This window comes from Ochotona princeps, chromosome 8 (genome assembly GCF_030435755.1).
Source record: "Ochotona princeps isolate mOchPri1 chromosome 8, mOchPri1.hap1, whole genome shotgun sequence".
Lineage (NCBI taxonomy): Eukaryota > Metazoa > Chordata > Mammalia > Lagomorpha > Ochotonidae > Ochotona > Ochotona princeps.
The window spans coordinates 13,794,066-13,821,413 of NC_080839.1; the positions used below are offsets into that span (position 1 = coordinate 13,794,066).

At 45.7% G+C, this 27,348-nt stretch overlaps 1 protein-coding gene and 1 non-coding gene across 4 annotated transcripts in view; both read left to right on the forward strand.

Annotated features, from left to right (window-relative positions):
- Positions 1–4,418: 4,418 nt before the first annotated feature.
- The window catches only part of TMEM87B (transmembrane protein 87B), a 39,935-nt gene continuing 17,005 nt past the window's right edge, over positions 4,419–27,348 (forward strand). Inside the window, exons 1-11 of one of the 3 annotated variants that reach the window (XM_058667625.1) lie at positions 4,419–4,632; positions 6,822–6,882; positions 9,430–9,521; positions 10,978–11,094; positions 13,128–13,181; positions 16,020–16,110; positions 18,500–18,561; positions 18,791–18,974; positions 19,889–19,988; positions 21,209–21,302; positions 22,738–22,808. In XM_058667625.1, the coding sequence (XP_058523608.1) occupies positions 4,471–4,632; positions 6,822–6,882; positions 9,430–9,521; positions 10,978–11,094; positions 13,128–13,181; positions 16,020–16,110; positions 18,500–18,561; positions 18,791–18,974; positions 19,889–19,988; positions 21,209–21,302; positions 22,738–22,808 (1,088 nt within the window). In that variant the 5' untranslated portion in view covers positions 4,419–4,470. Of the gene's footprint in view, positions 4,633–6,821; positions 6,883–9,429; positions 9,522–10,977; positions 11,095–13,127; positions 13,182–16,019; positions 16,111–18,499; positions 18,562–18,790; positions 18,975–19,888; positions 19,989–21,208; positions 21,303–22,737; positions 22,809–26,040; positions 26,113–27,348 lie in introns of all 3 variants that reach the window. The other 2 variants (XM_058667623.1, XM_058667624.1) reach the window with 2 other exon arrangements.
- On the forward strand, positions 17,700–17,831 carry LOC118760774 (small nucleolar RNA SNORA36 family). The gene has a single exon (XR_004996982.2). It is a non-coding gene; the product is annotated as a small nucleolar RNA SNORA36 family (small nucleolar RNA).

A 27,348-nucleotide genomic window follows, 5' to 3' on the forward strand; every position in this document is an offset into this window, starting at 1 on the left:
GCCAGCATCCCAAATGGGTGCCAGTCATGTTCCTGCTACTCCACTTCCCATCCAACTCTCTGTGGCCGTGGAAGGCAGAAGAGGACGACCCAAGGACTTAGGACCCTTACATTCACATGGGAGACCTGGAAGAAGCTTCTGGCTCCTGGCTTCAGGTCAGCTCAGCTGCAGCCATTGCAGCCACTTGGGGAGTGAATCAGAAGATGAAAAACATCTTTCTTTATCTTTCCTTCTATGTATAAAACTGCCTTTCCAATAATTAAAAATAATACTAATAAATCTTAAACAAAAAACCTAGATATTCCACATGGCAGGTAGGCATCCCAATCGATGCCTTAATTGCTAGGCTAAAGGCCCACCTGATTTCGTTCATTCAAAAATAAACAAATATATTAGAGATACATAAAACGTCACCAACTGAAACAAGAAGCTGAAAAGCAGATTTGGAAAGGTCTTAACGGAAGGCGAAGGTTGTACGAATTATTGTCGATCCTCTAGCGACACCTACTGGTGGGAAGTGGCTATTCTCAAAACAATGCGACAGTTCTATAATGTTCTGTAGGAAACTTCAGTCAGCAATAAAAGTTATAAAATAGAAAAAGTATTTCTATGATGTATAATTACAGTTACATGTGAATAGGAAATATCAGAAACACAACCTTATATATACATACTCATAAGACAACCCCAAATCAGAACATACTGACTTAGGGGGAGAAGAAAGGTGACTTGTACGATGACTCTTCAAAATGTCTCATATATGGGGCTGACTGGGGCACACTGGGCTAAGCGACCACCCACAACATCAGCACCACATATCCCACCAACGACCTGGGACCTGACTGTTCCACTGCTGATCCAGCTCCCTGCTGAAGCACCTGAAACATGGCAGACTTGAGGGAGAAAGGCAGGTGTAACGGGATGCGGGCACCACCAGCCCACAGTGCCGGCCCCACCCTCTGCATCTTTGAGCATATTATTTTCACTCACTGTTCTGTACCTTCTAGTCTTTATTGTTGAACTACGAGTATTTTTTGCATTCCTTCCTGAATTCTATCATATTGCCCCCGCCAAGGTTTTTTTTTTTTTTTTTTTTTTTTAAGTTTATGTGACTCAATCAAGCCTCCCGTAATTGTCTGAATTTCTTGGCAATCATTTGGAAACGTGAGGCTGCAGTATTAAGCCTTTGTGTGGGCAGTCTTTGTGGCACGTTTTCGTTCTCTGAGGGTCTAGATGCTGTTTCATGCGTCTTTTCTCTCTCAGTAACTGTGCATGTGTGACTGCTTCTCTGTTGTTTACCTTACTTGAAACTGGCTTTCCTGAATTTTATGAAATATTCAGTGGGGGCCCAGAGTGGTAGCCTAGCAGCTGAAGTCCTCACCTTGGACGCACCAGGTTTCCATATGGGTGTTGGTTCTAATCCCAGCAGCCCCGCTTCCCATCCAGCTCCCTGCTTGAGGCCTGGGAACGCAGTTGAGGACAGCCCAAAGCCTTGGGACCCTGCACCCGTGTGGGAGACCCAAAAGAGGCTTCTGGCTCCTGGCTTCAGATCAGCTCAGCTCCAACCATTGCAGCTGTTTGGGGAGTGAATCAATGGATGGAAGATCTTCCTCTCTCTGGATAGCTGACCTTCCAGTTAAAATAACTCTTTAAAAAATATTCAGTGTTTATCTAAACACTCCATCAGATCCTTTGGATGGAAAGGTAACTCAAAATATGTAAATGAATTACTGCAGTACTGTGAGATAAGTACAATTAAGCAGCTAGCTATAAAGTATAGGGGTAAACAGAGAAGTGATTATGTCTTGAAAAAAGTTGGGAAGTCTTGTCTTCTAGAGATCATTTTTAAGCTGATTGTTGGAAGAATTAGGGATTTGCCAGATGGAAAAGTCCAGGCAGAATGTAACACAAAGTGAAAAGGCCAAAATCTAGGAATGACCGAGTGTGTTCCTAGCTTGTTTGTTTGTTTGGTTGTACTGCCTTTGTTTCAGGAAGAATTTAAGGTAATTTATGTTCCAGTCTTTTCATACTGGAGTGGTTAGAGATGAGACTCAAAGATGGCAGGAAGTATATTATCAAGAGTTTTGTAATTGATGCTTGAATATGAATTTTATATAATGGAAAATGAACCCAAGAGGACTGATAATCAGATTTGTTGTGAATTTTCTGTATATTGAATGAATGAAGATAGAAATTGAAGATTAATATGTACATTTTCATGATTTCATTTTTGTAAAAGGCAAAAATGCATTTGTGTGTGTTTATATATACTTGTATATACAAAGGAAAATGTTTCAAAGGATATACTTTAACTTGTTCACAGTGATAACCTCTGGGGAATGGGATTAGAGGGAAGGGGATTTATGTGGCTGTCTGTATACTGGGTGGGATATTGTGCTTTTATTTCTGTATTTGAATTTTTAATAAATATGTATTATTTAAAAAAATATTCAGTGGAATACATTTCCTAGCTCAGCCCCTCCAAAACATCATTTTCATGAAATGCTTGAAGAAGATGGTCTTGAACTTGCTTGGCTCTCTTGGTTTTCATTGAGCTCACTTGGACTTTCCTCCTATTTTATGGTACTGTGGAATTTGAAGTTTGCTCCCAAAAGTTTTTCTTCACCGGGAGACTTTGATTTGGATGGCAGCTTCCTTCCATTTGTCGCACGAAGGAGTTACAAGGCCTGGACTGCTCCAGGACTGTTGCTTTCCCCATAGTGTCTGTCTGTCTGTCTCTCTCTCTCTCTCACACACACACACACACACCCTGGGCTGGCTGGAAGGACCTGGGCTCCGGGATTCTCCTGTGTGCAGCTCTGCATGCTAACCCACCGCTTCCCGTGCTCTGTCCTTTCCAGGTAGAGGCACACGCTCGTGTGATTATCACTGGCCTGGCCATCGGGTTTTGGTTATACCATCCGAATGCAGGGCTACGGGCAAATCGAGTACATTAAAAACTGCAATCTCTACTGCTACATTTCCAGAATGATGACAAAGTGTTTTTGCAAAACTCCCTGTGGACTATCACACAACCAGGGTTGCGATCCATTGGTCTAATGGTTCCAACTATTCCTTCCCTGGATTCGTCTTTTCCCTCTTGGAATTCAGCTTCTCTCTTCCCACTGTATGGATTACATCCCCCAATAGTGGCAAGAGCCAGGCCTGGACAGGCCGAAGCCGGGGGCTGGGAGCTTCTTCCAGGTCTCCCGTGGAGTGCAGGGCCCAAGCCCTAGCACCATCCGCTGCTGCTTTCTCAGACACATTAGCAGGGAGCTGGGTTGGAAATCGTTCAGCCTGAGCACACAGATGCATGCCCCATCAGACGTCAACGGTGCAGGTTGAGGCTCTGTCCACTACGACATGGTGCCGGCCCCTTCTTCCCGGGTTAGGAGTGCCTGCCTGCTCTGCCGTCCATTGCTAGCTAGAACACCTTCAAGCCCACCTCTCACACCCACTGTTAACCTACCCTCAACTCTTGCACAAGCCTTAAACGCTGTTTCTCATTTTGTGTTTCTTATCTTCTAGATCTCTGGTGGATGTTTTTGTGATGCCATGACACAGGCGTCCCCACCGGACCCTTTCTGCCTGCTGGGAGTGGCGCAGATGGACCTACACAGCAGATCTGCAATAATTACTGGAAAATTACTAAGGGACCAGAAAGACAGCCAGGACTCCTTGACTATAAATCTCCAATGACAATATGAATCAATGATAAATATTAATCCAAGATTCACTCTCCCACCGGACATCTGAGAACAAACGAGCTGCTGCTCTGACAGCAAGACGCGTACCCAGCGTTCACAGTTCCAGATGCCAGGCAACAAACCAGGTAAGTTCTCGGTTGTTAAAACCACTATTGCATGGAAGAAGCGGCGACCTCAAGGCACACTCTGTGCATTTTCCATCCATTGAAACAATAATTGTGTTTGTTTCTGCAAAGCACAGGAAGTCGGCGCAGGGTCAGGTGCAGAGGATGCAACAAGCCGAGATTCCTGCAAAGGAACCTTTATCCCGCACATCACCTCACCCAGAGCCCTGACAGCCCCACTCTCCCAAGACGCGTGCTGATTCCACCCCCTCTTCAAGCCACTCCCACCGGCACCGGGCCCCTCCCAGTCCAAGCCACGCCCATCCACAACAAACCTCGCCTGCACCACGCCGGGCCCCTCCCCGCCAAGGCCACGCCCCGCCAGCACCAGGCCCCTCCCCGCTCCACACCGCGCCCACCCCGCCCAAGTCCGGCCTCCTCGCCAAGCCACGCCCCCGCTCACGTCCAGCCCCGCCCCACCGCTGCCACGTCCCTCACCCCGCCCAGGCCCCGCCCCCACACCGCCCCGCCACGTCCCGGCCCCGCCTCCCAGCGCGCTCCGCGGCTGTTTGCCCACACCGCAGCCCCGCCTCTTCACCCACAGACCCTTCTTCCTGCCGGGGGCGGGGCCGAGCGCCAGGTGCGACTTCCGCGTCAAGATGGCGGCCGCCTCTCGCGGGGCCGCTCGCTCCCTTCCCGGCCGCCCCGTCCTGCCCGCCGGGGCCCGGCTGCTGCGCGTCGCCCTCGGGCTGCTGTGCTGGGCCCCGGCGGCTGTGGGCGCCGTGCCCGAGCTCGGGCTCTGGACAGAGACGGTCACCGACGTAAGTGGTCGTGTGGGGCCCCGGCGCTCGCGTCGGCGCGCTCCTTGAGCCTCTCCGGTGGTGTGCATTGGGCTGCCCAGCTTCTGGAGGAGCGGCCGGGGTGGGCGTGCAGGGCTCCCTCGACCTCCTCAGCTCCTGCTGGCGCAGTCCTGGCCGGCCCGCGACCTCCTGGAGCCCACCCCGGCGCACCTGGCGGCCTCTCTGGGGTTTGACCCTTCCCTGCTGCGGCCACGGCTGGACCCTACACGCGTGACCTCCTGTGCAGCTTCTGCGTGCTTTTCACTAATTATCTGCTTTCCTCTTTCCGCCTCTGGACACCTGCGTTTCTCTCTAGCTCCCGTGCCAGTTCTGGGAGGGAGAGAGAGGAGAGAGGACAGAGTGTGTGAGTGTGTGTCTCCCAGACTGCAGGCATGAGTGGGTGGAAACTCTTGCAGTAGAGAACTGCCCACATCCAACAGTTAGAGGACTGGATGTAGGCAGAATGCAAGAATAGGATTATGGAAAGTCTTATAAGAGACAGGAAGTCGGGACGAGGCATTATCTTAACCCTGCTTCTCTGGGGTCCATTGGTTGACTCATTCAGTGCTGAACATTTTCCATATGCAGTGAAAGGCTATCCGAAGGCTTACATGTGACATTTATATTTTAAATTCCTCAACCGGGGGAAAAAAAGGGGGGGGCTCGGTAGTACCAGAGATCACAGATGCTTCTGACTCCCCCAAGGCTGCACAGAGGGCAGGGGCAGGAAGCTGCCTGCCACCTCTTGCAGGGTTCTGCTGGTTGGGGTACTGCTCTGTGCTGTAGCCTGACCTCTGAGCCACTCAGGGTTTACTGCTGCCTGAGCAATCAAGGGACCCTATTGTAAATGGAGACTGGGAGATACTGGGAGTGAGTGAGTCATATGCAGACTGTTAATCAGCTTGAGTAAACTATAAAGTTCTTGGGCGCATAGTCTTCACATGGTGTTAATCCAAAGGCCACAAAAGGGGAGAATGATTTTGCTTCCTGGTTGAGAAAGAGCAGTGTGTTCCTTGAGGGCCCTAGAATATTTTGTCTTTGTTCCTGTGTGACTTGGGCTAGCGGTATGAGGGTCTTCTTTGCAGAAAGTAAACTGAATTCTCCTCCCTCCTCCGTATGTTATCAGAGCCTTGTCCTGCAGGCCACGAAGGCAAGTGGGCCTTCCTTTCATTTGTGCTGCAGATCTAGCAAGAACTGGTTCTTTGCATGGTCAAGTTCAGCCAGCAGTTGGAGCGCCCGCTGTGGGCCGCCTGTGCGGTGAGCTAGACCTGTCACTGCTATGGCTGAGTTGAGTTCTAGACACAGCTGCTTCTCCCAGGAGCCTCACACGATGGTGGGGACAATGGACACATGAGCCGGTCATTGCGGCCTGCTTTGCTGCAGGAGAGCCCTGGCTGGAGGTTCCTTTAGGTGAAGCAGCGCGGCCACATGGGCGAGCCTGTGTGTTTCCGCTGAGTGCAGTTCTTGTAGGGATGCTGGAGGGCACTCAGCCCACCAGAACCCTTCCACCGTTGCACTTGGCTGTGAGCCTGAGGCTCTGGGTCTCCTGCAGGGAGTGGAGGAGGCTTTTGGCCTCTGGGGAATGGGAGGAGGCAGGGGGAAGGACAGTGGGAAGGTGGTGGCTGCTAGGTGCTTGTCTGGTTGGCTCCAGTCGGGTACTCCCTGGCTGCGCAGGCGCGGAGTACGGAACAGTTGCATCTGTGATGTGGTGCCTGGTTTGAATCCTGCCTGTTCCATTTCCTGTCCCTGTTTACCCACCTGTATCGTGAGAGGCAGTGGATGAAGTGGCTGGTGTTTGGGTGTCTTCACCACTAGGAGACCCAGATGGAATTCTCTGCTCTCGGCGTCAGTCTTGGCTCAGGCAAAGCTCGTGACGGTGGGTGGAAGATCTCTGTCTGTGCTTTCAAATTAAAAAAAATACATACATCCATGTTGATGTAAGAGAGTAGCATGCATTTGTGTCATGTCTGAACCTCAGCGGAGATTGTTCAAGTCAGAGGCACGCCGGGGAGGAGACACATAGGAGGGTTTGAGGCAAGTGAGTGATCTGACCAGATTTACATGTTTTGAAAATATTCCAGTCAGGAAGAAGTGCAAAGATTGGAGCTCTGTGTTTTGAAATAATACAGGAAACATTTTTTAACAATTTCTATTTTTGTTTTTCATTTTAGAAATCAGGACCTTTGATATTTAAGAAAACTATGTTTAACTCCACTGAAATCAAATTTTCTGGTGAGTATAATCAATACTAATATCAATAGCATGTTATGTGAGTGACGTCATGAGCGTCAGCCTACTATGTAATACTTAACAGACTGAATAAATGTGTTCTGATCCTTTAAGGTTTTCTTCTATTTCAGTCAAGACTTGGTTATTTTCAAGAGGAGATTTATGTGATCCTGTTGCAGAAAATGTAATAGGAGTCATGCCTTAAAAATCATAAAGTAGGCTTGTAACAGAAAGGGTTTGGTATCTGTGGGATTTGAGTTGGTGTCCTAGATTTTAAAAACTAAATTTCTTTTATGAGTATGTGAAACATGGTGATTGTGATAAACCCATCATGCCCCTTAAAAATGGTACATTTAATGTGCATAATAGCATGCTGTGCAGTAAAAATGGCTGGACAGAAACGATGCCAGCTGCTGTTTTGGGGCTTCTGAAGGTGGAAATGTTTGTTAGATGGATGTTGTCTGTCCTCTGTAAATACTTGAACACCAGGACTTCCCAGGTTTTCAACATTTTTTATGCAAGTTTCTTTCTTTTATTATTTTTCCTCTTCTATTTTATTTTTTATTTTGTGGTATAATTCCATAGGCTCTGTGATTTCCCCTACCTCCTCCCCATATTCCCTTCCTCCAGCCTGTTTCTCTCGTACTGTTACAATAGTATAGTCCTTCATAAGTGGTCACAAGTCCATCATTCTGTTATTTGTGTCCTGATATTGCTGGTACAGATAATGGCAGACAGTCCAGCATCCTATTGTCTAGATGTGTCCAACAGTTTCTTTTTGTTGTTGTGTCCAACAGTTTCATTTGGAGTCCATCTTAGATTTGAAAGAGATGCACACTGCGTTGTATCTTCAGATCTGGATGTGATAGTCTCTATTACGCAGTTACTATACATTCCCTTAAATGAGAAGCCATGAAGCAAAATCAACAGGAATAAAAATAAAACAAAAGATTTACGGCACCGTGGTATTAAGTAACATGCTACTGAATAACCAATGTGTCCGTGAAGAAATGAAAAATGAAAAACAAAAGCTTCTTGGAAGAAATGATGCCACTGAGTGATCTAAGAACAGTGAAAAACTTAATGAGAGAAAAGAAATTATTTAAAGAAATGAAAATAAACAATATCAAAACCCATGGGTTGCAGTAAAAATGGTATTGAAAGGGTTATTGATCTTATAATTTGTGTAAGGTTGCCTTATATCAGAGAGAACAAATGATATTTGTCCTTTTGGGATTGATTTATTTCACTGAGCATAGTGGTCTCTAGTTGGGACCGTTTGGTTGTACATTGAGTAATTTACTTCTTTGTAATGGCTCAGGTTTTTCAGCATTTGTAGCAGGTTTACATGAGGTCCTGGTGGCTGTGTCTGATTCTTAACTGTTTCCACTCGGGAGAAGGAGCTTATGAAACTAGCTTTCCGGGAGCCAACGCCGTGCTCCGTTCTCTTCCGAGCGTCTGCGCAGTGATTCTGCCTAGTGTGGTTCGGGTCTCAGAGTCTAGACACATCGGCTTTAAAGGGACCTCAGACTGGTGCTCACAAGTCCTGTGGGGGAAAAGAAAGTATTGCGAGTCGCTGAATCACAGAAGTTGATTGTAAAACATCTTCTTGTATGCCTGAGGCTAGGCTAAGTCAGGATGGCGATACCAATAGATTTAAAGAAAAAAATGGGACAGCACAGGCATTTAACAGCAAATACCTAACAGGTCTAGTCAGTCAGAATCTGTCCATGTCCAGCCGCTGTGTCGGGAGGGCTGGCTTCGAGGACGAGGTTGCAGTGGGGCAGGTGTGGCTGCAGCATCCACGCCAGCCTCCCTGTACCACTGCCACCCTCACCAGGCAGCCATGTTCCCAGCTGGGGCTTCCAGGGAGGCGTGTGGGCAGGCGGTGGTTAGCGCTCATCACACATGCGCTGGCCAGTTACTGTGCTCTGAAGGGAATTTGTGCTCTGACCTCAGGGAGCAGGCCGAGTGCCTGTGTTCTCAGTCCTGGGGGCTGTCCCTTGGGCCTGTGTCCATATAGAGACATCTGTCTTTCCTTTAGATGGCTCCTCTTCCACTTCCCTTGTTAAAGATTCAGTCGTGTCAAGCCAGTGTTGGAAATCTCTGAATGAAATTTACTGTCTTAGCAGAGTAGGAAATCCACATGGATCTATCTGAATATATATACAGAAAGTGTTTGAAAAACTTAGACATCCATCTGAGATTTGAAACACACACACACACACACCCTACACCCACACCCTCCCTTCCCTGCGAACTAGGAGTAAAAGGAAACATCCTCAACATGATGAAGCGTGTCTGTAAGAAGTCTGTCACTACTGTCACCCTCACTTCTCCCTGGACTGGTGAATGTGGTTTCATCTTAATCAGAAGCTAAGCAGGCATTTGCATAGAAATTGGCACACCTCCTATATGAAAATACAAAGGATCTGAAATGGCAAAAATGGATATTCCTTTCATTTGAGAGGCAGAGAGACACCATTCTAAGACTTTAAGTTGGTAATACAGTATAATGTAACATAAAAATGAGACTTTCTTTCTCAACAGTGAAGTCGTTCAGTTGTCCCGGGCCTGTGAAGTTCACCGTAGAGTGGTATTTGAAGTATCATACGTGTCACAATGAACAGTCCAAGCTGGAAGTAAGTAAAACATCTTTCATGAATGTGACGTTATGAAGAAAAAGATTTATATTAGGTCATCGGATGAGGAGGCTAGAAATAGAAATGCCACAGAGCAATACTGATATTTAAGACAGTGCATCCAAGTATATTCTGGAAATCCATGAGCTCTTAGTTTCCCAGAGAGTAGCTTATGAAAAATGTGAAGTAAGTATTTAAATGAGACACGGAGCCATCTTTAAGGAAACTAGAGGTCACATACAAATAAAAACCTTCATTTGAAGAAGAAATGTAAGAGTTTCACTTGATTCAAAAAACTAGTTCTTAGGGGCCTATCGAGAGTACAATCAGATCTTATGAAGGAGTTGGGGGAAAGAGAGACGTGTGGGGAGAAGCAGAGAGGAAAGGCAGGGCCGTTCTGAAGAGGGTGCACGCGCCGTGGCACTCAGCAGCATGTGGCTTTGACAACTGGCACCCATATGGAATCTCAGTGCATACCAAAGGGAGGATTTAGCCACTAAGGTACCGCGCCAGGCCCCAGGCAGCCACTTTTGAAGGAAGACATTTTATCCTGGCTCATAGTTTTGGAGGCTTACAGCTCAGGATTGGGTGGCCCCATTGCAGTGACATTGATGAGGGGCATGGAGAGTGGGGTATGTGTAAGGGAAGGATCAGCTGGTGAGCTGGGAAACAGAGCAGCTGGCCCAACTCAGCTCTGAAGCACCCGAGCTGAGGGCACCCTCCCACCCCCTGGACACCTCCCACCAGGCCCGCCTCCTACATACTGTCCTCAGAGGGAGGCTCTGAATCAGTCAGTGACCTGATACTTACTGTAAAGTTTTGTATTTTCTTCCACATTTATTAGCATCCTGTTCCGTAGATGAGCTCTCGCCTTCACTCCTCTCAGTGAATGATCGGTTTTCGCTTTGTTATTTTTAAAATTTGTTATCTGTTTCTGCTCTCCTTTCTTTGTTCACATTTTCCTTTGTGTGGGCACACATAACTTTTCTTGGTGACCAGGAGCTGCCATTAGGAGCTCGGTTTCTTCATCCCTGCTGGGCTGAAGGGACTCTCAGATGGGCTGCGTCAGTGAGCTCCCCCTGCCCTCTGCTGGACTCACTGTCTGCCTTTGCTTGCTTTCTGGGTAAAGTGAGATGAAATAGAAGTGCCCCCAAGACAATGTATGCTTTATTTCTCTGGGAACTATTTCCTTGTGGTGGTATCTTAAGTCTTTTTGTGAAATAAGATTATATTTTGTTACATGTTACAGTATCTAAACACATTGGGGTGATTAAAATGATAAGATTATCTTAGTTATACTTAACATTCAAAAATCCTTGGTATTTTGTTATGTATAGGTTCAGGTATTCTAAACTGAGTATTGTTTTGGATTTTTTTTAAAGTATTAACTTCCATTTGTCTTCTAGGATTAAAGAACGTGGAAATAAATTATAACATAGAGTTTTATCTTGGGTAGGAGCTGGCCCGGGAACATGAAGACTTTTGTAGTTATTTCAAGAACGTTGACTGTTGGACTGCAAAATATGAAAACTTGGATTGCAGTAGTGATTTGCAAGTGTTCCCCTCACTGAATGTGAGTAGCCCTCTTTCCGTGTGAACACAGAGTTCCTGGTATTCACAGTGAACACACATGTGAACTGCCCGCTCTGTCAGTGTGCTTATTGGGAGAAGTGCTCTGTCTGGTCGCGTAGCTTTGGCTTTGTGAGTGTGATGCTGCATCGTGGAAGTGCCTGGTGGCAGAATCTCTCAGGATCCGGTGGCTCTCGCTCTCCCTCTACTGCTCCCATGATCTCATAACCGTTCTCATCAAGGTCACCCATGACCTCTGTGTTGTGAAATCCAGGGATGCAGTTCTTACCAAGGACTTGAGCTGCCAACATTAACATTTTTTTTTTCTTTTAAAGATTTGTTTATTTTTACTGGAAAGACGACACATTTATAGAGGAGCTACAGTTTTTAAAATGAAAAGTTACTTGTTTTCACTGGAAAGGAGATTTGAAGAGAGAAGGAGAGACAAAGATCTTCCATCTGCTGATACACTCCCCAAGTGGCAGCGACGGCTGGAGTTGAGCTGTTCCAAAGCCAGGAGCTAATAATTTCTTTGGGTCTGCCATATGGGTGCAGGGTCACAAAACTTTGGGTCGTCCTTGACTACTTTCCCAGGCCTCACGCAGGGAGCTGGACGGGAAGTGGAGCAGCTGGATCATGACCTGGTACCCATATGGGATCCTGGTGTATGCAAGGCGAGAATTTAGCCACTCTGTGATCATACTGGGCCCAGAATTGACTCTTTGGAATACTTCTTCCTTTATGCCTTTTCTCCCTCCAAGTATGGGAGGTAGATTCTTTTTTTTTTTTTTTTAAAGATTTATTTTATTTTTATTACAAAGTCAGATATACTGAGAGGAGGAGAGACAGAGAGGAAGTGGAGCTGCCGGGAATAGAACCAGCAGCCATATGGAATCAAGGCGAGGACCTTAGCCACTAGGCCACGCTGCCGAGCCCGGGAGGTAGATTCTTAAAATGCCGGGCCCAGTATGGTAGCCTGGTGGCTAAATCCCCACATCGTATGCGCCAGGATTCCATACGGACACCTGTTCGTACCCTGGCTGTTCCATTTCCTTTCCCGCTCCCTGCTTGTGGGCTACAAAGGCAGCAGAGGATGCACAAAGCCTTGGGTCCCTGCATCTGCATCGGAGACCTGGAAGAGGCTCCTGGCTTTGGATCGGCTCAGCTCTAGCCATTGCTGCCACTTGGGAAGTGAAGCTATGGATGGAAGATCTTTCTGTTTTTCCTTCTCTCTGTGAATCTGCCTCTCCAACAAAAATAAATAAATCTTAAAATTTTAAAAAATTCTTAAAATGCTGACAGCATTCTTACTGGGCAGTGAGATTCAGGATCATTTTAACCTACGTTTTCTTTAAATTCCAAAATGAAAGTAAGTCTTTAGGAAAATTTTTTAAGCAATAAGTTAAAGTGTGGGGCCAGCACGATGGCTCAACTGGCCAATCCTCCACTTGCCAATACCAACAAGCCATATGAGTGGTGGTTTATGGCCTGGCTGTAACACTTCTGATTTAACTCTCTATTTATGGCCTTGAAAAACAATAAAGGATGGCCCAACACCTTAGGACCCTGTACCCATGTGGGAGGTCAGGAAGAGGTTCCTGACTCCCGGCTTTGGACTTGTTCAGCTCTGGCCATTGCAGCCGTCTGGGGAGTGAACCAGCAGATGGAAGATCTTTGTCTCTCCTTCTCTCTTCAAATCTCCTTTCCAGTGAAAATAAATAATTTTTCATTTAAAAAACTATAGTAAATGTAGTAAAAATGACCTGCAAATGTTCGCCTCATTCAATTTGGCACCTCTAAGCCCTTTAGTTGTGATCATTCCCCCCGGAATGAGGACCACCATCCAACAGCGACCACACGCTGAAGGAAATCATTTTTAAAAACAGACTTTTGTACTCATAGTTAGCATATGCAGAGATTGGTTAGCAGATGCCCAACTTTTCAAATGTTTATTTCTTCCTCTTTTTTTTTTTATTACAACTGCTTTTTTTCTCATAGAAATACAAAATGCAATTATTTACTTTTTTTTTTTTCCAGAATAAAGAGCTAGCAACAAATGTCAGAAATATTTCAAGCCAGGAAGGATCTATGGTAAGCCACCTTATTTATGTTTAAAGTTAAATATACACAAGTTATGCGATAAGACTGAAAAAAAATCTTGTCAGCGTTGTGCACAGTGAATGAGCCTGCTGATCCCATCATGGAGTGCTGGCTCAGGTCCAGCTACTCTGCTTCCGGTCTAGTGTCCTGGTAATGTGCCTTGGAAACAGAGGCATGAGGACCCCAGTATTCAAGTCGCTGGCATCCAGAGTATTTTTCTGGGACCCTGAGTTTGCTTTGTCTGTTGTGAGCATTTCAAAAATGAACCAGCAGGTAGAGCACTCATCTCTCTCTTGTCTCTTCCTCTCTGTCACTCTGTCTCTGAAATAAAGAAATAATTGTTCATTTTTAAAAGAAGAAGAATCTGAAGGATAGATAAGGTGGGATCTTCATAAAGTTCATGGAAAATATATATTACTGAAGTAACTACTTGTGGATTAAAAAAATGTTTTTCTAAAAATATTTTGGTGCTGTTTTTCTGAAAGTCCCTTCCTACTTGGAGAGTGATTTTAATTAGGGACATTAGAATTGAGAAAGGAGAACAACTTTTTTTTAAAGAAAGATTGCTTATTTGGGGGCCTGGTGTGGTAGCCTATTGGCTAAAGTCCTCGCCTTGCACACCGAGATCCTTTATGGGCACCGGTTTGTATCCCAGCTGTTCCACTTCCCATCCAGCTCTGTGCTTGTGGCCTGGGAAAGCAGTCGAGGACGGCCCAAAGCCTTGGGACCCTGCACCTGGATGGGAGACCCAGAAGAAGTTCCTGACTTCTGGCTTCAGATCTGCGCAGCTTCAACTGTTGTGGTCACTTGGGGAGTGAGTCAGGCAATGGAAGGTCTTCCTCTCTGTCTCTCCTCCTCTCTGTATATCTGCCTTTCCGATGAAAATTTTTAAAAATCTTTAAAAAAAAAAAAAAGGTAACTTTTTCAATTTGAAAACGTTATTGAGAGAGGAGGAGAGAAGCATCTTCTGTCTTCTGAGTCCCTCCTCAGCTGGGTGCAGCAGCCTGATTTTGTCAGACCAGAGAGCCCAGAGCTGCTCGTGGACCGTCTTGGACCGTCTTCTGCTGCCTTCCAGGTGTGTTAGCAAGGAGCTGCGTCTGACAGCACGCGTTACGGGATGCTGCTGCACCACAACACTGGCCCAAGAAACGTTTAAGGATGTGTTCTTGTATATATCTCTATGAATTTTGAACACTGTTTCTGTCTTCATCTGAAAAATCTCCAAAATCATAGGTTTAACTTCTATGCAGCTTTTTTTTTTGATAAAAAAAATTCCACTTTTAGATATGTAAGACAGCATAGTAGTCAGCTGTTGGCTCTCAGAATATAAAGAAATGTGTGGAAGTCACAGATGTAGCTCCTGGGGAGGGAGTGTTGGTATCTGGGAGGCTTCCTAGGCATGATGACGAGCCATGTGTGGGACCTGGGAGTGGTCTTAGGAGAGCTTGACGCTGGCTTTATTCTGTGACTGTGCAGGTCTCCCCTCCCCGGCCGTTTCACATTCCCTTTGCAGTGGCCGTTCCAGGCTGCACACATGCCTTCCCAGATCCCAGGAGGAGTAGGGATGGAGGGAAGGAGAAGGAAGCACTGAGGAAGGTGGACTGCAAAGCGTCTGGTCCATATGTGGGGGGATTGGAGGAGTGATTGGGGTCTGTCAGGCAGTGGTAGTCCTTGGTAAGGCTGTAGGTAGCATAGTGCCTTAAGGAATCCTTTAGCCTATGTGTAATTGATCTGTGTCAGCACTCCTACACCTGGGAATTCAACCAAACTGAGATTGAAAGCGTTCTAGAAAATGTAGAGTGCAGTGTAATAACCTTGTTGCATAGTCATGGTGTTAGGTATTACTGATCTAAAGGTGATTGGACATATATAGGAAGATGTGCAGAAATTTGACAAGCTGTCCACCAGTCTGCCTAAGGAACTTGAGTATCTGCAGATCTTGCTGTCCACAGGAAGGGGGATCCAGACTGTACTGAATCTGACTGATTTCTGATGGATTATCTAATTGTTTCCTTCCCCATTTCAGTTATTTTAAATGCACATTTAATTAAATTGAATGCCTTATAACATTAAGATGAAACATAAGAAAAATATTTGATATGAGAAGCCTAATTGGTTTATGCTGTGTATATGTTTTGAAGAATTACATTGTACCCCATAGAAATTTATTACTTATCAATTAAGCATTTTAAATAAAAATATTTGGGGGTGGGTGCATGACCTAGTGGCTGTGTCACTGCTTTTGGTGCCTGAGTCTCACATCAGAGTGCCCGGTTCGAGTTCGAGTCCCAGGTCCTCTGCTCCTGGTGTACATCCTTGGAGGGAGTAGGTGACAGCTCAGGTAGCTGGGCCCCGCTGCCCATGTGGGAGGCCTAGATGGAGTTCTAGACTCCTGTCTTAGCCCTGACCCAGCCCTGGGTCTGTTGTGGACATTGAAGAAATGAATTAGCAGATGGGTAATCTAGCCTTTCGTCTCTCCCTTCTTTTGCTTTTCAAATAAAATGAAAATAAATAAAAATGTTAAGTTATTTGAATTGTAATATCAAATAAAGCAGTGGTAACACTGGGGCAAGTCGATAGAACTGGGAAAGATCAGAGACACGGAGGAGTGAGGAGAGCTCCCGCCGGCTGCCCTGTGGGTCGGGGAGAGTGGTGGGAGATGTCGCCCGCGCTTCCACCGCCTCCCCTTGCTTTGCTCTATGTGGTTTGTGTTTTTGGAAAGCAACCTGGTTCAGTTATCAGCATTTAAATGTGGTGCGCGGTTGTTTTACTGTTGCTTATATAGCCATTTGTTAAGAATAATGAAGGTTTTTTTCCCCTCTTTTTCAGGATGTTGTGGCCAGAACACAGAGAGATGGGTTTCATATCTTTGTTGTGTCTATTAAGACAGAAAAAGTAGATGCAAGCTGGAATTTGAATGGTATCGTTAAGCTGCATGCATGTTCTCTCTGGATTTTCTCAACTCTGTTTTTTGTCATTGACCTGACTCTGCTTCTCTGTTAAAAACTCATCCTTCAAAATGCATGTCCTTATTTAAAGGCTTAAAATGTCGTGCTTTTATTAATGCTAATACTGAGTTCCTAATGGATTCAAAATTAACTGTTGAGTAAAAAGTAAAGATGAACTATTTTATTGACATAATAATGTGTATTTAAGATAACATTTTAAATTCTTTTTATTGTTTTCCATGACGCGTCTTTTGTCTTGTGCTCTCCTTTCTTCCCTTGTTCTTCTCCCTTTTGTCCTCCTATTTCTTCCCCACTTTCCCCTCCCGCATTCCCCTCATATCACTACAGTAGTATGCAGTCCTTCTGTAACAGTTACAGCTTTAACATTGTGCTATTTAAACACATCGTGGGATTGTCAGAATAGACAGTGATAGAAAATCTAGTATGATACTGTCAGAGTGTATTTACCTGTTTCACTGGAGCCCGCCTTTCGTTCGGAAGTAGAGATGCATACTGTGACATAGCTCCACTTCTCGGTGTGTTAGTCTCCATTGCACAGTTCATCTGTGAGAACATATGTATGTACTTGCTCACCTACACATCTATTTGTTTTGGATTTTGCGTGAAGTTTGCCTTACAGAAAACATATTTGTCTTTTAGGGATTGGCTTTATTTCCTTGAGTGTAGTGGTCTCTAGCTGGGACCATTTTGTTGCAAATGATAGAATTTCATTCTTTTCTTTCGATTGTGTAGTGTTCCATGAAATAGAACAGCTTCTTTATGCATTCCTCTCTTGAAGGACAAATTCTAAAGTATGTAGTGGAATATAAAAATTCATATTTTCAGGCTTAAAAATAACTTTTTATGTGTAGAAATGAGTAGGCAATATCTTCATCATATTTAAAGTGGATTATGTGCTTCATTTCTTTCTCATAACCATAACTGGGGGTTCAGAATTTTTGTTATTTAAAATAGTCTATTTTAAAGGATCTATAGCATAGTGGTGGCAGTTAACGTCCTGCCAGCTGTAGCTTGCATCATCTGTCCCACACCTCCCACCCGAGGTGGGCCCTGTGTGCCTCTGTAAGCTCTGGTTCCTGGTGCTCACAGGAGCAGCCTCAAGGCAGCAGCTCGCAAGGGCAGAAGTGCTTTCAAGGTCCCAGGGTTGGTTCCTCTAGTGTTTTCTAGACACCAGGTCTGTTGGACCAGTGAAGGGCCAGGGTGTTTGCATGCTGCTCATGTTCCCCCACTGGGACCGGAAAGTAAAGTCAAGCCTGGCTTCTGTATGTTGGGGACGAGGGTGGAAGAGGGCAAGAACCAATGAGGAGAGACATACATGAGCGTGGAGAAGGCGCAGACCCCGTGCTCCTGGGAGGAGGGGAGCTGGTGGACAAGGTTGCTGAGGGAGGGGTGAGGGTGTCCTCCCGGAGTCGGCGGTCGTGGGCCAGACTGTGCCTGGTGGAGGGAGCAAGGACCCTGATGCCATTCTGCCTCCTAGCTGCCCCTCTCCATCCCTGCTGCTGTGACAACCCCTCAGGCCCAGGAGCCTGTACAGAATAAACACCAGAGTGTTGAGTTCAGTTCAGGGCAGCTTCCCTGTTCTGTTAATTAAACTTTGGGACATTGAAAGGGGCTGGGAGATAGAACTGGATATAAAATATCTTGCTATTCATTTGTCTCCCAGACTACACAGATATTTCGTGCAGTTTTGGAGGCTGAGAAGTTCAGGATCAAGGGCCAGCAAGTGTGGTTGTCTGGTGACAGCCCAGTGTCTGCTTCCAAGGTGCCTTGTCCTGTGTTCTTGTGTGGTAAAAGAGCACAAAAGGTGTTTAAGCTGTGCCTTCAAGCTCCGTTTGCAAGGGAATTACCCCAAAGCCCCGCCTCTTAACATCACCACAGTGGGGTTCAGATTGAGCACACAGCTTTTGGGGGGCATTCAGACCATGTTGCAGTAGCCCTTTGTGCCTTTCTTTCCTGGGCTTTTGTTCCCCTGAGAGTTGCCTTCGGTGTCTTTCGTTGTCCTTGACACTGCTTATTACTGTGATTTTTCAGATAAAGCCCAGTCTAGAGGCCCAGCTTAGAGTGAAGGAGATCTGTGAACTGCAGGAGGGCAGTCTACCACACTGTGCTTCCTGTGAAAGATCAGATCAGTACAGATGGTTAGCTACAGGGAAAGAGATCACAATCCGATCGCATAAACAGACGGCTACTAATAGCAACTTGTGTGTGTTAAGTAAAACTTGGGTGTTTGCTAGTATTGCTTGTATTCTTGGAGTTCTCTGGGAAACGAGCTTGTTTGTAAAGATTGAATAAACCTGAGGATTAACTTTCATTTTTCTCTTTTCTCCCCCTGCTCTCCAGTCTCTCTCTCCATGGTGGGGCCCCACGGGTACATCTCTGCGGCAGATTGGCCTCTCATGATTGTGAGTAGTTTTCTTTTTGTTTTTTCCCTTAAAATGTGTTTTGTAGTCGTTTTGGAAAACGTAAAATGTAGAAACTTGGGGGTGATTATCTGCTATTATCTAGTGCTCTAACATATTCTCCATGTTTGGTTCCAGGGTGAGAAATGAAGCGTTTGTTATACTTTGTTGTAGAAATTCCGTGTCAGATGATCCAAAGGCTTGCATGACAGCGTTGCCTCTCTTCCCACAGTTTTACATGGTGATGTGCATTGTTTACATATTGTACGGTGTTCTCTGGCTGATGTGGTCTGCGTGTTATTGGAAAGACATATTAAGGATCCAGTTCTGGATTGCAGCCGTTATTTTCCTGGGAATGCTTGAAAAGGCAGTTTTTTATACTGAATACCAAAACATCAACAGCACCGGCCTGTCAAGTAAGTTTAAGTGTGTCCCTAATTCTAGCATGCTCTAGAAATTTCCTAGCATTCGTGAGCAGAGCTGTGGCTCATGGAGGCCCTATCAGCACCACTTCCAAAGGGGACAGTGTGAGCAGGGGCCGTATTGATCCTCTGACCATGTCCAGATGCTAGGAGGTAGATCGCAAAAGGACAGAGAAGTAAAGTGCAAGTGCCCCTTGTCCCAGCCCTGCGGCAGGGAGAGAGCTTAGAGCTGTGCGTGTGTGTGTGTGTGACTCTCTCTGTGACTCTTCCTTTCAAATAAATAAATCTGTGAAAAAAAAATTCCAGAAAGAAAAGTAATTTGAGGGACATCCCATATGGATGCAGAGTAAGAATCTCGGCCTGCTCCACTTGTGATGCAGCTTCTTGCTGGAGCATCTGGGAAAGCAGTGGAGATGACTTAAGTGCCTGGGCCCCTGCTACACATGTGGGAGACCCGGAAGAGGCTCCTGCCTTCTGGCTGGCCCAGCCTTGGCAGTTGTGGCCATTTGTAAGTGAACCAACAGATGAGAGAAAAAAAAATTGTGTCTCCCTCTCTTTCTGTCACTCTTTCAAATAAAATACTTAAGAAAGAGAGAAAAAAAAAGTGGGAGGGAGAAAGGAGGACAGTGAGTTGGAATTTGCCATGAACAAGCGAAGAAGAACATAGGGAAACTCAGGAGACCCGTTTCCTATTAAGAGAAAATTAGCTGTGCCCGGCAGAGCTGATCAGATACAGAGTGAAACCTTTCACTGTGGCTTTTAGACGACGTTTGGATTGGAGGACTTCTGAGTCCAGTGTGGCTGCCGAGCCCGCAGCCAGAAGGTCGTTGTGTGCAGTGTACCTGACAGTCTTGGTGGGCAGCTGTGGTTGTGCACACAATGAATAGTTTCTCCTTTCCTGCCCTCAGCCCAAGGTCTGTTGATCTTTGCGGAGCTGATATCTGCGGTTAAGAGGACGCTGGCTCGCCTCCTGGTGATCATTGTGAGCTTGGGCTATGGCATTGTGAAGTGAGTATTGGTGGGTGGAAGGCAATCCAGGTCTCCTGCCCAGTGGTTTAGTCCCTCTGCACTCGCAGAAAGTTCAATGTCAATACAGACGCCAAAAAGAACAGTCTTAACAAGCATGTGCTTGTAAAAGGTTTCCTATTTTATGTCACCTACAGTTGAAAACCTTGAATTTGAATTTTTGTTAGGTGGATAAATAACCAATGTGAAGAAAAATGGAAGCATGTCAAATGATTCTTTAAATTTTATTTTAATGTTTACATAGTTGATTAGGGTGGGAAGGATCAAGGGTTAGAGGAAAGTGGGTGAGACTGTTGTTTTTAAATTTTCTTTTTTCTTCTTCCTGTATCTGGGGAAGGGAGGAGATAAGGGGAGTAGCTGCACCCCTCCTCCCAGCCACCTTAGCGCCCAGGGATGGGGCACAGCTGCTTGATGTCAACCCAGGGTTCCCAGTGTGGAGCATGCTCCAAGGGTTCTGCTGAAGTGATTTTGAAAGTTCTGGGTGTAAGATAGTTCTCATTCTTGGGTCTTTTTTCAAGCTACTGATCTCTCTTCTGTCCCCAAACCTCCTGGTGTCCAGCAGCCCAAGCATTCCGCAGGGTCTCCTTGCTGCCCTTTCCTGTTGCAGTCACCTGGTAGCCCCGGAAGTCTCCTTCCTTGCTCGGCACCCTGGGCACTCACTTGCACATCTTTCTACCTGGCACTTGCCTGTCAGCAGGCAGTGATGGAGTTCCGGCCCCTGGTATCTTTCTCTGCCGAGTCGCAGGTTGGGGATTATCTCTTAACAAAGTGCAGCCCAGGATAATGTCAGTGGAGGACTTAAATTACAGTCTGTGCCGGTGGCACTTACAGGTTGGTACTTGTTTGGCTGGATTTCAACAGCCTTGCTCTTCCATATTAGAAATAATGCCAGGCATGTGTTAACCACGTGGCTTATATTTAGTGGTGAAGTCTGGCATTTTTGTGCTCAGGATACACCTTCTTGGGATTCTGCAGGGTTTAAGTCCTAGAAGAAGAGACCCCTTTCCTTGGGTCTCTTTCTGCTGTGCTCTCAGGAAATCCAGTGTTTGCAACTAGGCCATGCCTCACTGCAGGTGCAGACCAATTGGGTCAGATTGGTGACTTCTGTGATATTGGAACAGGGGCCCACTCCCATATTCTGACACATTGTACTGACCAGGTCTGTTCTAATTTTCTGTCCTCTGTCCCCTCTGTTACTGCAGGCCTCGCTTAGGAGCAGTCATGCACCGGGTGATCGGACTGGGGCTGCTGTACTTCATCTTCGCGGCTATTGAAGGCGTGATGAGAGTCATTGGGGTAAATGGGACATATTCCCTGCACCCACCCTGGTTGTTGCTGTGAAATGAGATCGCAAAGCTTTGTAGCTCCTCGGGTGAATTCTTAATGATGGAACAGGCCCAATTTGAGTTTCTTCCCTGGGCATATTTCCCCAGAAGCTGGGTGTTGGGCAGAGAACTTCTTAAGTGGGTACAATTGTAAGGTGTCTCTAGATGTTGTCTTAGGAATTAGTTCCATCCTAGAAATGTTTATAACTGTTTGTCACTAAGAACATTGTCCTTGTCTTTGTGCAGTTTGTACACAACCATGTCCTCAGTAGCCCTGACTTTGAAACTGTGAGTCAAGTAAGCAATAAGTTAATTACCCCAAGCAGACATACACACATCTGGTGTCATCAGTCTTAAGTTACCGGCTCTAAGTTTTCTCTGACTTTCTAGAGAAATACCAGTATTTATGTCTGTGAGGACTCTCACTTTTCTAGCTTCAGTTTTCTTAATCAGTGGTTGAGGACTTGGTATATTACTTCTCACCTAATTCAAAAATCCTTGTAATTTTAACCGAAGGGGTCTTCTGGATTATGTGAGATCACTGTGCCCAGGGTGGTTAAGTTTACTTTAATTTATTTGGGAGGCACAGAGAGCAAGAGTTCCTGCCATCCAGTGCTTACCCGCTGCAGCCTGCAGTGGTTTTTAGCGGGTGAGGGTTGAAGTTGGGAATACAGCCTAGGTCTCTCACGCGGATGGCAGGAATCCGTAGACTTGGGCCATCAATGCTGCCTCCCCGTAGCTGCTATAGCAGGAAGCTGGAGTCAGGCATCAACCCAGGGACTGCACTGTGGCCACTGAGGACCTAACTGGCAGGTTCGATGCCTGCTCCTACCTCACAAACGTATCGGATCCTTGAAGCAGGACATTGATCCCACAGTGTTTTAAAAAAATTCATTCTTCCTCCTCTGACTTTTGCTACATCAGCATTCCATGCTAGCTATACCTGCTGTTTTCATCTTCAAGTATATTTATTTTTACCTTTACATAATCATGAAGACCTCTGAATGTATGTTGTTTACACAGAGTTAACTTGACTTTGCTCTTGTCCTTTCCCAGCACAGTCAGGAAAGGTCAGGGGTCCGTTGCCTGGTAGGGCTGGTCAGGGGCAGGTGAGTGTGAGATGATTGGCCTAGGTGAGCTTGGCGACATGTTGCTTGTATCCCTTCATACAGTTTTATATTGCCATGATGAAACGTAAAGATGACAGATTCACATTTTGCTGCTGCCAAAAGAGACAGTTTCCATGTTCTTGAACACAGTTCTCTTAGGAAATAAAATTTTATGCTGCACTGTAAAGTGATAGAATAAGCTGAGTTGTTTTGCTTCATTAGATGCTATTGCTGTGATATAATTCAACTTTTACACTTTTCCTTCCTCCCCCCCTCAAACCCATTTTTATCTTCCAGGGTTCTAACCATTTATCTGTTTTTGTGGGTGACATTGTTTTAGCAATTATTGACTCCATTTTTATATGGTTCATATCCTTTACTTTGGAATTTGTTTATATCACTGCTTTCAGAGTGCTTTTAATTTGTAATAATAATAAAAAGAAAAATAGTTACACATTATTGTTACTTTAGCACAGAACTTTAGTTGGAAATGAAAAAGTAAGGATATTCCAAGCATGGAATATCTTTTTCCCCCTATTTAGTTCAGCAGACATTTGAGTGCTAATAGATTCCCCCATAACGAGAAGGCATGGATGAAAAGGTGCTGACCCTGGACTGAAGGAATGCCAAGCCTGGGAGTGGAGACAGCTGTGAAGTGAGAGCAGCACAGCAATAGTATTGCACTGTTAGGTGCTGTGGTTCTGAACAGGGGAAGAGAGAAATTAATGAGACTTGACAGAGAGGAGAAATAGCAATTAACTGGAGGAGATGCACTCTAGGAAAAACTGAGGGGAATATGAAGCTGGAAGCATGAGAACACAGGGGATTAGGTGTGAAACACTCCAGGGGATCTCACCACAGGTGAATAGGTGTGGGGGAACCATTGCAGGTGGCGCCAGAAGGGAGAGAAGAAATGACCTATTGGGGTTTCCAGTTCCTCCTGAAGGCAGAAAGTAGAGAGAGGAATCGAAGCTGTGCATACGAGTAACTTGATGAGCTCTGTTTTACAAAGAGCTCAAGGATGGCCAAAGACAGTACTTTGGGAGAAGCGACTCGAGGCAGGAGGCAGAAAGGAGTCATTTGCCATGGTCTAAAGAGGTGGCGGGGTCAGAAATAAGGTGGGGAGGTAGGAATGTGAGTGCCTATGGTAGACCTGTTAGAAACAGGTGACAGTGAAGGCAGGCGTCTCTGCAAAGAGGTCTTGCCTGTCGTATTTGGTTAGCTGGGGCAGCGCTGCCATTCCAGGGCAGTGAGCCTGGAGGAGGGACCATTAGGAAGGCAGTCTGAGCTACCCAGAACATTCCTGCAAGGAGTCAGAAGTGGTGGTGAAGCTTGGAGGTCATGTGCAAGGGAGCTGCTGGCAGCTTTAGAGTGGCTCCAAAGAGCACATGGACCAGTGAGGAGAAGGCATAACCAGGATGGTGCCTGGTAGGAAGCCCAGGGGGAGATAGAGGTGGGTTGGCAGTGCCCGGTGCTGCAGAGTCAGCCATACCATGCACCCCAGTGGGAGTCATTCCAGGGGCTGACGCCATGCTGCTGTGGGGTAAGCTTGAGAGGCCATGGATCTCGCGTGACCTCCTTTGATTTACTGACAGCAGTTGAGTGGAGAGTTCCCCAGTTTGTTTCCCCATTTTGGCACTCGTGGAAATTGAAAGCATTCTGGAGAAGACTACCTGGTCAGAGGGAGATGCAGTGCTCTGCAAACCCCAGAGTGTGACTCGTCTGTTTCCTATGTCTGTGTCCTCTTAGACATGCCTTCCTAATAGATGTGTTTCGTTTTTACCATGTTCCTTTGCTTCTGTTGGCTGCCTTCCATACTGTGTCTTTCACCTTTGCATTTTCTTGTATTATTTTGACTGTATCTCTTTGCATTTTCTCTCTGTATATCTCATCTCTCTTGATGCTGGGATACTAACACACAGCGCTGCCAGTAGTCGACTGTGCCCAGTCCTTGATGGTGGGGTTCCCAAGCCTGGGCTGTCTATGCTTTAGAATTTCCTCCCTGTGACTTCTCAGTGTTCTTTCATGTTAAAAAAAAAAAAAAAGCCAACTTACTTTCTTTTTAACCTTACTCTTCAAAGTAGTGGCTCTTTTAAGTTCTGAGATCACAGATGCCTTTGCAATTCTAGTGAGAACTGTGGGGTCTTCCCAGAGAATACAGACACCCACCCCAGTTCTCGTAGGACAGGGCCACTAAAACCCCATTACGTCAAAGCAAGAAGGCTTGATTTAAGAAGCTGTTTGTGACTGAACTGGCTTAAGTAGCCCTGTTCTGATTATATTCAAAGCTATTCATTTAGAAATCCAAGCTTACTGAGTAAAATGAGAGTTTAAATCTGATCTTCTCAGAGGGATAGAAATATCTTCCTCTAATGGAGTTTTTCATGTTTTCTTCATTAAAAAACACTTAGAGACATTCTATTGATAAAATGGCAGAATGTAAGTGCACTTCAAGAAATTAACAGATAACTGACATTGAAAAACTTAATTGAGCATGAAAGCTGCTCAAGTCTGCGTGCAGGCGTATGCCTCGGTCCTGTGTGGGAGGAGAGTTTCAGTGATAAAGGGACTGGTCCCCAAGGCTGTGGGCCCTGTGCAGCTGTAACATGTTTCCTGCCACGATGTCGCTCATCTTGAGACCGGGCAGGGAGTCTAAACACACGTGGAGCTGGGACAGACAGAACTGCAGTGAGCCCAGCTGCTGGCCTATCTTAGAGCTTAAATGTGTTGCCTGCCGCCATCCTGTGTTTAGAACACGAACCTGAGATGATGATTCCATTTGGAATCATTATGTTTCTAGAATCGTGTGTGCTTGGAGCCTTTCGCAGATTGAGGCAGTTAAGTCCTTCAGTTAATTGAACTGTAGACTTTGCATTTTACCAGAGTGTGTGCCATCTTCTCACAATTTACAGAGAGGTGTTTAAAAGATTATTTTGATCTTCACTCTCCACAAGGTAGTTCATTGGGAAAAGAATTCAGTAATGCAACTACTTGGCAGAAAATTCCAGAGAAAAGCAGTTCTAATTCCACCTGGATCTGAATGAGAGTAATTGATGGTCTTTATGGATAACATTGACTTCAGTACTTTCCAGTACACAATGAGCCAGACTGAGGTGAGGAGAGGAGCAAAACAGCATGCCACGGTTAGTTTGCTTACTTGGTAATGTTTGTAATACAAGTGTGGAAATAGTCATAAGAAAATACAGAAATTAAAAATAGCTTAGTGTTTCCCAGTGAAAGAAGGAGATCCGGTGTTCCATTTCCTCTTCAACCGAATTTAAAAAGTCGGCTTTCAGATTTCTCTTGAGTAATTATTACTAAAGTGTGAAAAGCCTGCTTTCTCAGTGCAAAGATAGTGCCTTTCCAAAATGATTGCCAGTGAGGCAAATGCAACAGACTAGACACCTCTAGGAATGAGTTCCTGCCTTGGGTTATGACCCTGCCTCCTCTCGTTTTGGTGAGCTTACTGTGGCTAATTCTGTAACACTATGCTGCCGTAACAGGAAAAAAATAGCCCGAAAGATTAAACTGTCGTAACCTTTCTTGCATGCTGCTGCTGTTTCTGCTGGTTGGTTGTATATTTTTGCTGTTTTGCTGCAGGCGAATGACTCTGATCTTGTCCTGCTGGCCAGCCTGCCCCTGTCCCTGCTTGACTCTGGCTTGTGCTGGTGGATATCCTTTTCCTGTTACGCTCAGGCTTTGGGACCGTGGGCTTCATGCTGCCTTCTTCTAATGGGAGTAATGATCTAACCTTGACCTCAGTCTAATTTAAACAGAGGCTTAGGCACTTTCAGATGGGTTATTTCCTTCCCCTCTTTTTTTTTTTTTTTTAAGGATTTATTTATTTGAAAGGATGGGAGGGAAAGAGATTTTCTATCCAGTGTTTGACTACTTAGTTGATTACAAAAGCATAGTCCAAGACCACCCAGAGCCATCCAGGTCTCCCATTGTGAGGCCTAGGCATTTGTTCCAGCAAGCACTGCTTTTCCCAGGTACATTTAGCAGGAAGCTGGATTGGAAGTAGAGCAGCCAGGCTTGAGCCAACGCTCCAGTAAAGGATTCCAGAGTCCGACGTGGTAGCTTAACTCGCTGCATCATAGAGTCAGCCCCTATCTTTGGCTTTTAAAAAGCATTTTGAATTATTAAGCAAGACCAGGTAGTGTGGTCTTGTTTTGCCGTGCTGAGAGAATAGCATATTTGCACGCTGGTCAGTATTAATGCTCGGCTTAATTGATTGGATTGTGTTACTTTAAGACTTATATTTTTATTGGAAAGGCAGATATACAGAGAGAAAGATCTTCCATCTGTTTGTCCACTTCTCAAATGGCCACAATGGCCAGAGCTAGGCTGATCTGAAGCCAGGAGCCAGGTGCTTCTTTTGGGTTTCCCACAAGGGTGTAGGGTCCCAAGGACTAGGGCGGTCCTCAGCTGCTTTCCCCGGGCCACAAGCAGGGAGTTGGATGGGAAGTGGAACAGCTGGGATACGAATCAGCACCCATATGGGATCCCAGACATGCCAGGCAAGGATTTAGCCGCTAGGCTATCGCGCCAAGCCCAGATTATGTTACTTTAGACGTTGTTCTCCTTTTATAATTTATTGCTCATTTAGAAAGATGAGAAGCAGCTTTGGTAATGTTAGTACTACAGTGAGGTTTCTGATGAACAAAGTATTTAGAACTGAAAACACAGGACTTGCTCAGCTCTGTCATTTTCAGTATTGGTCTGTCCCAGGGGAACCCGCTGTGCCTTGAATGCCAGCTTCTTGCAGAGGGATCGGTAGGAAAGTCTTTTTGCTTCTTCAGACTTGACGATGTTGACTCTTACCCTGAGCCCTGTTCTCCCGGGAAGGAGCCAAGGTTCAGATAAGCTCTGCCATTTGCACTGTGTGACAAGACCACCGCAGAGAGC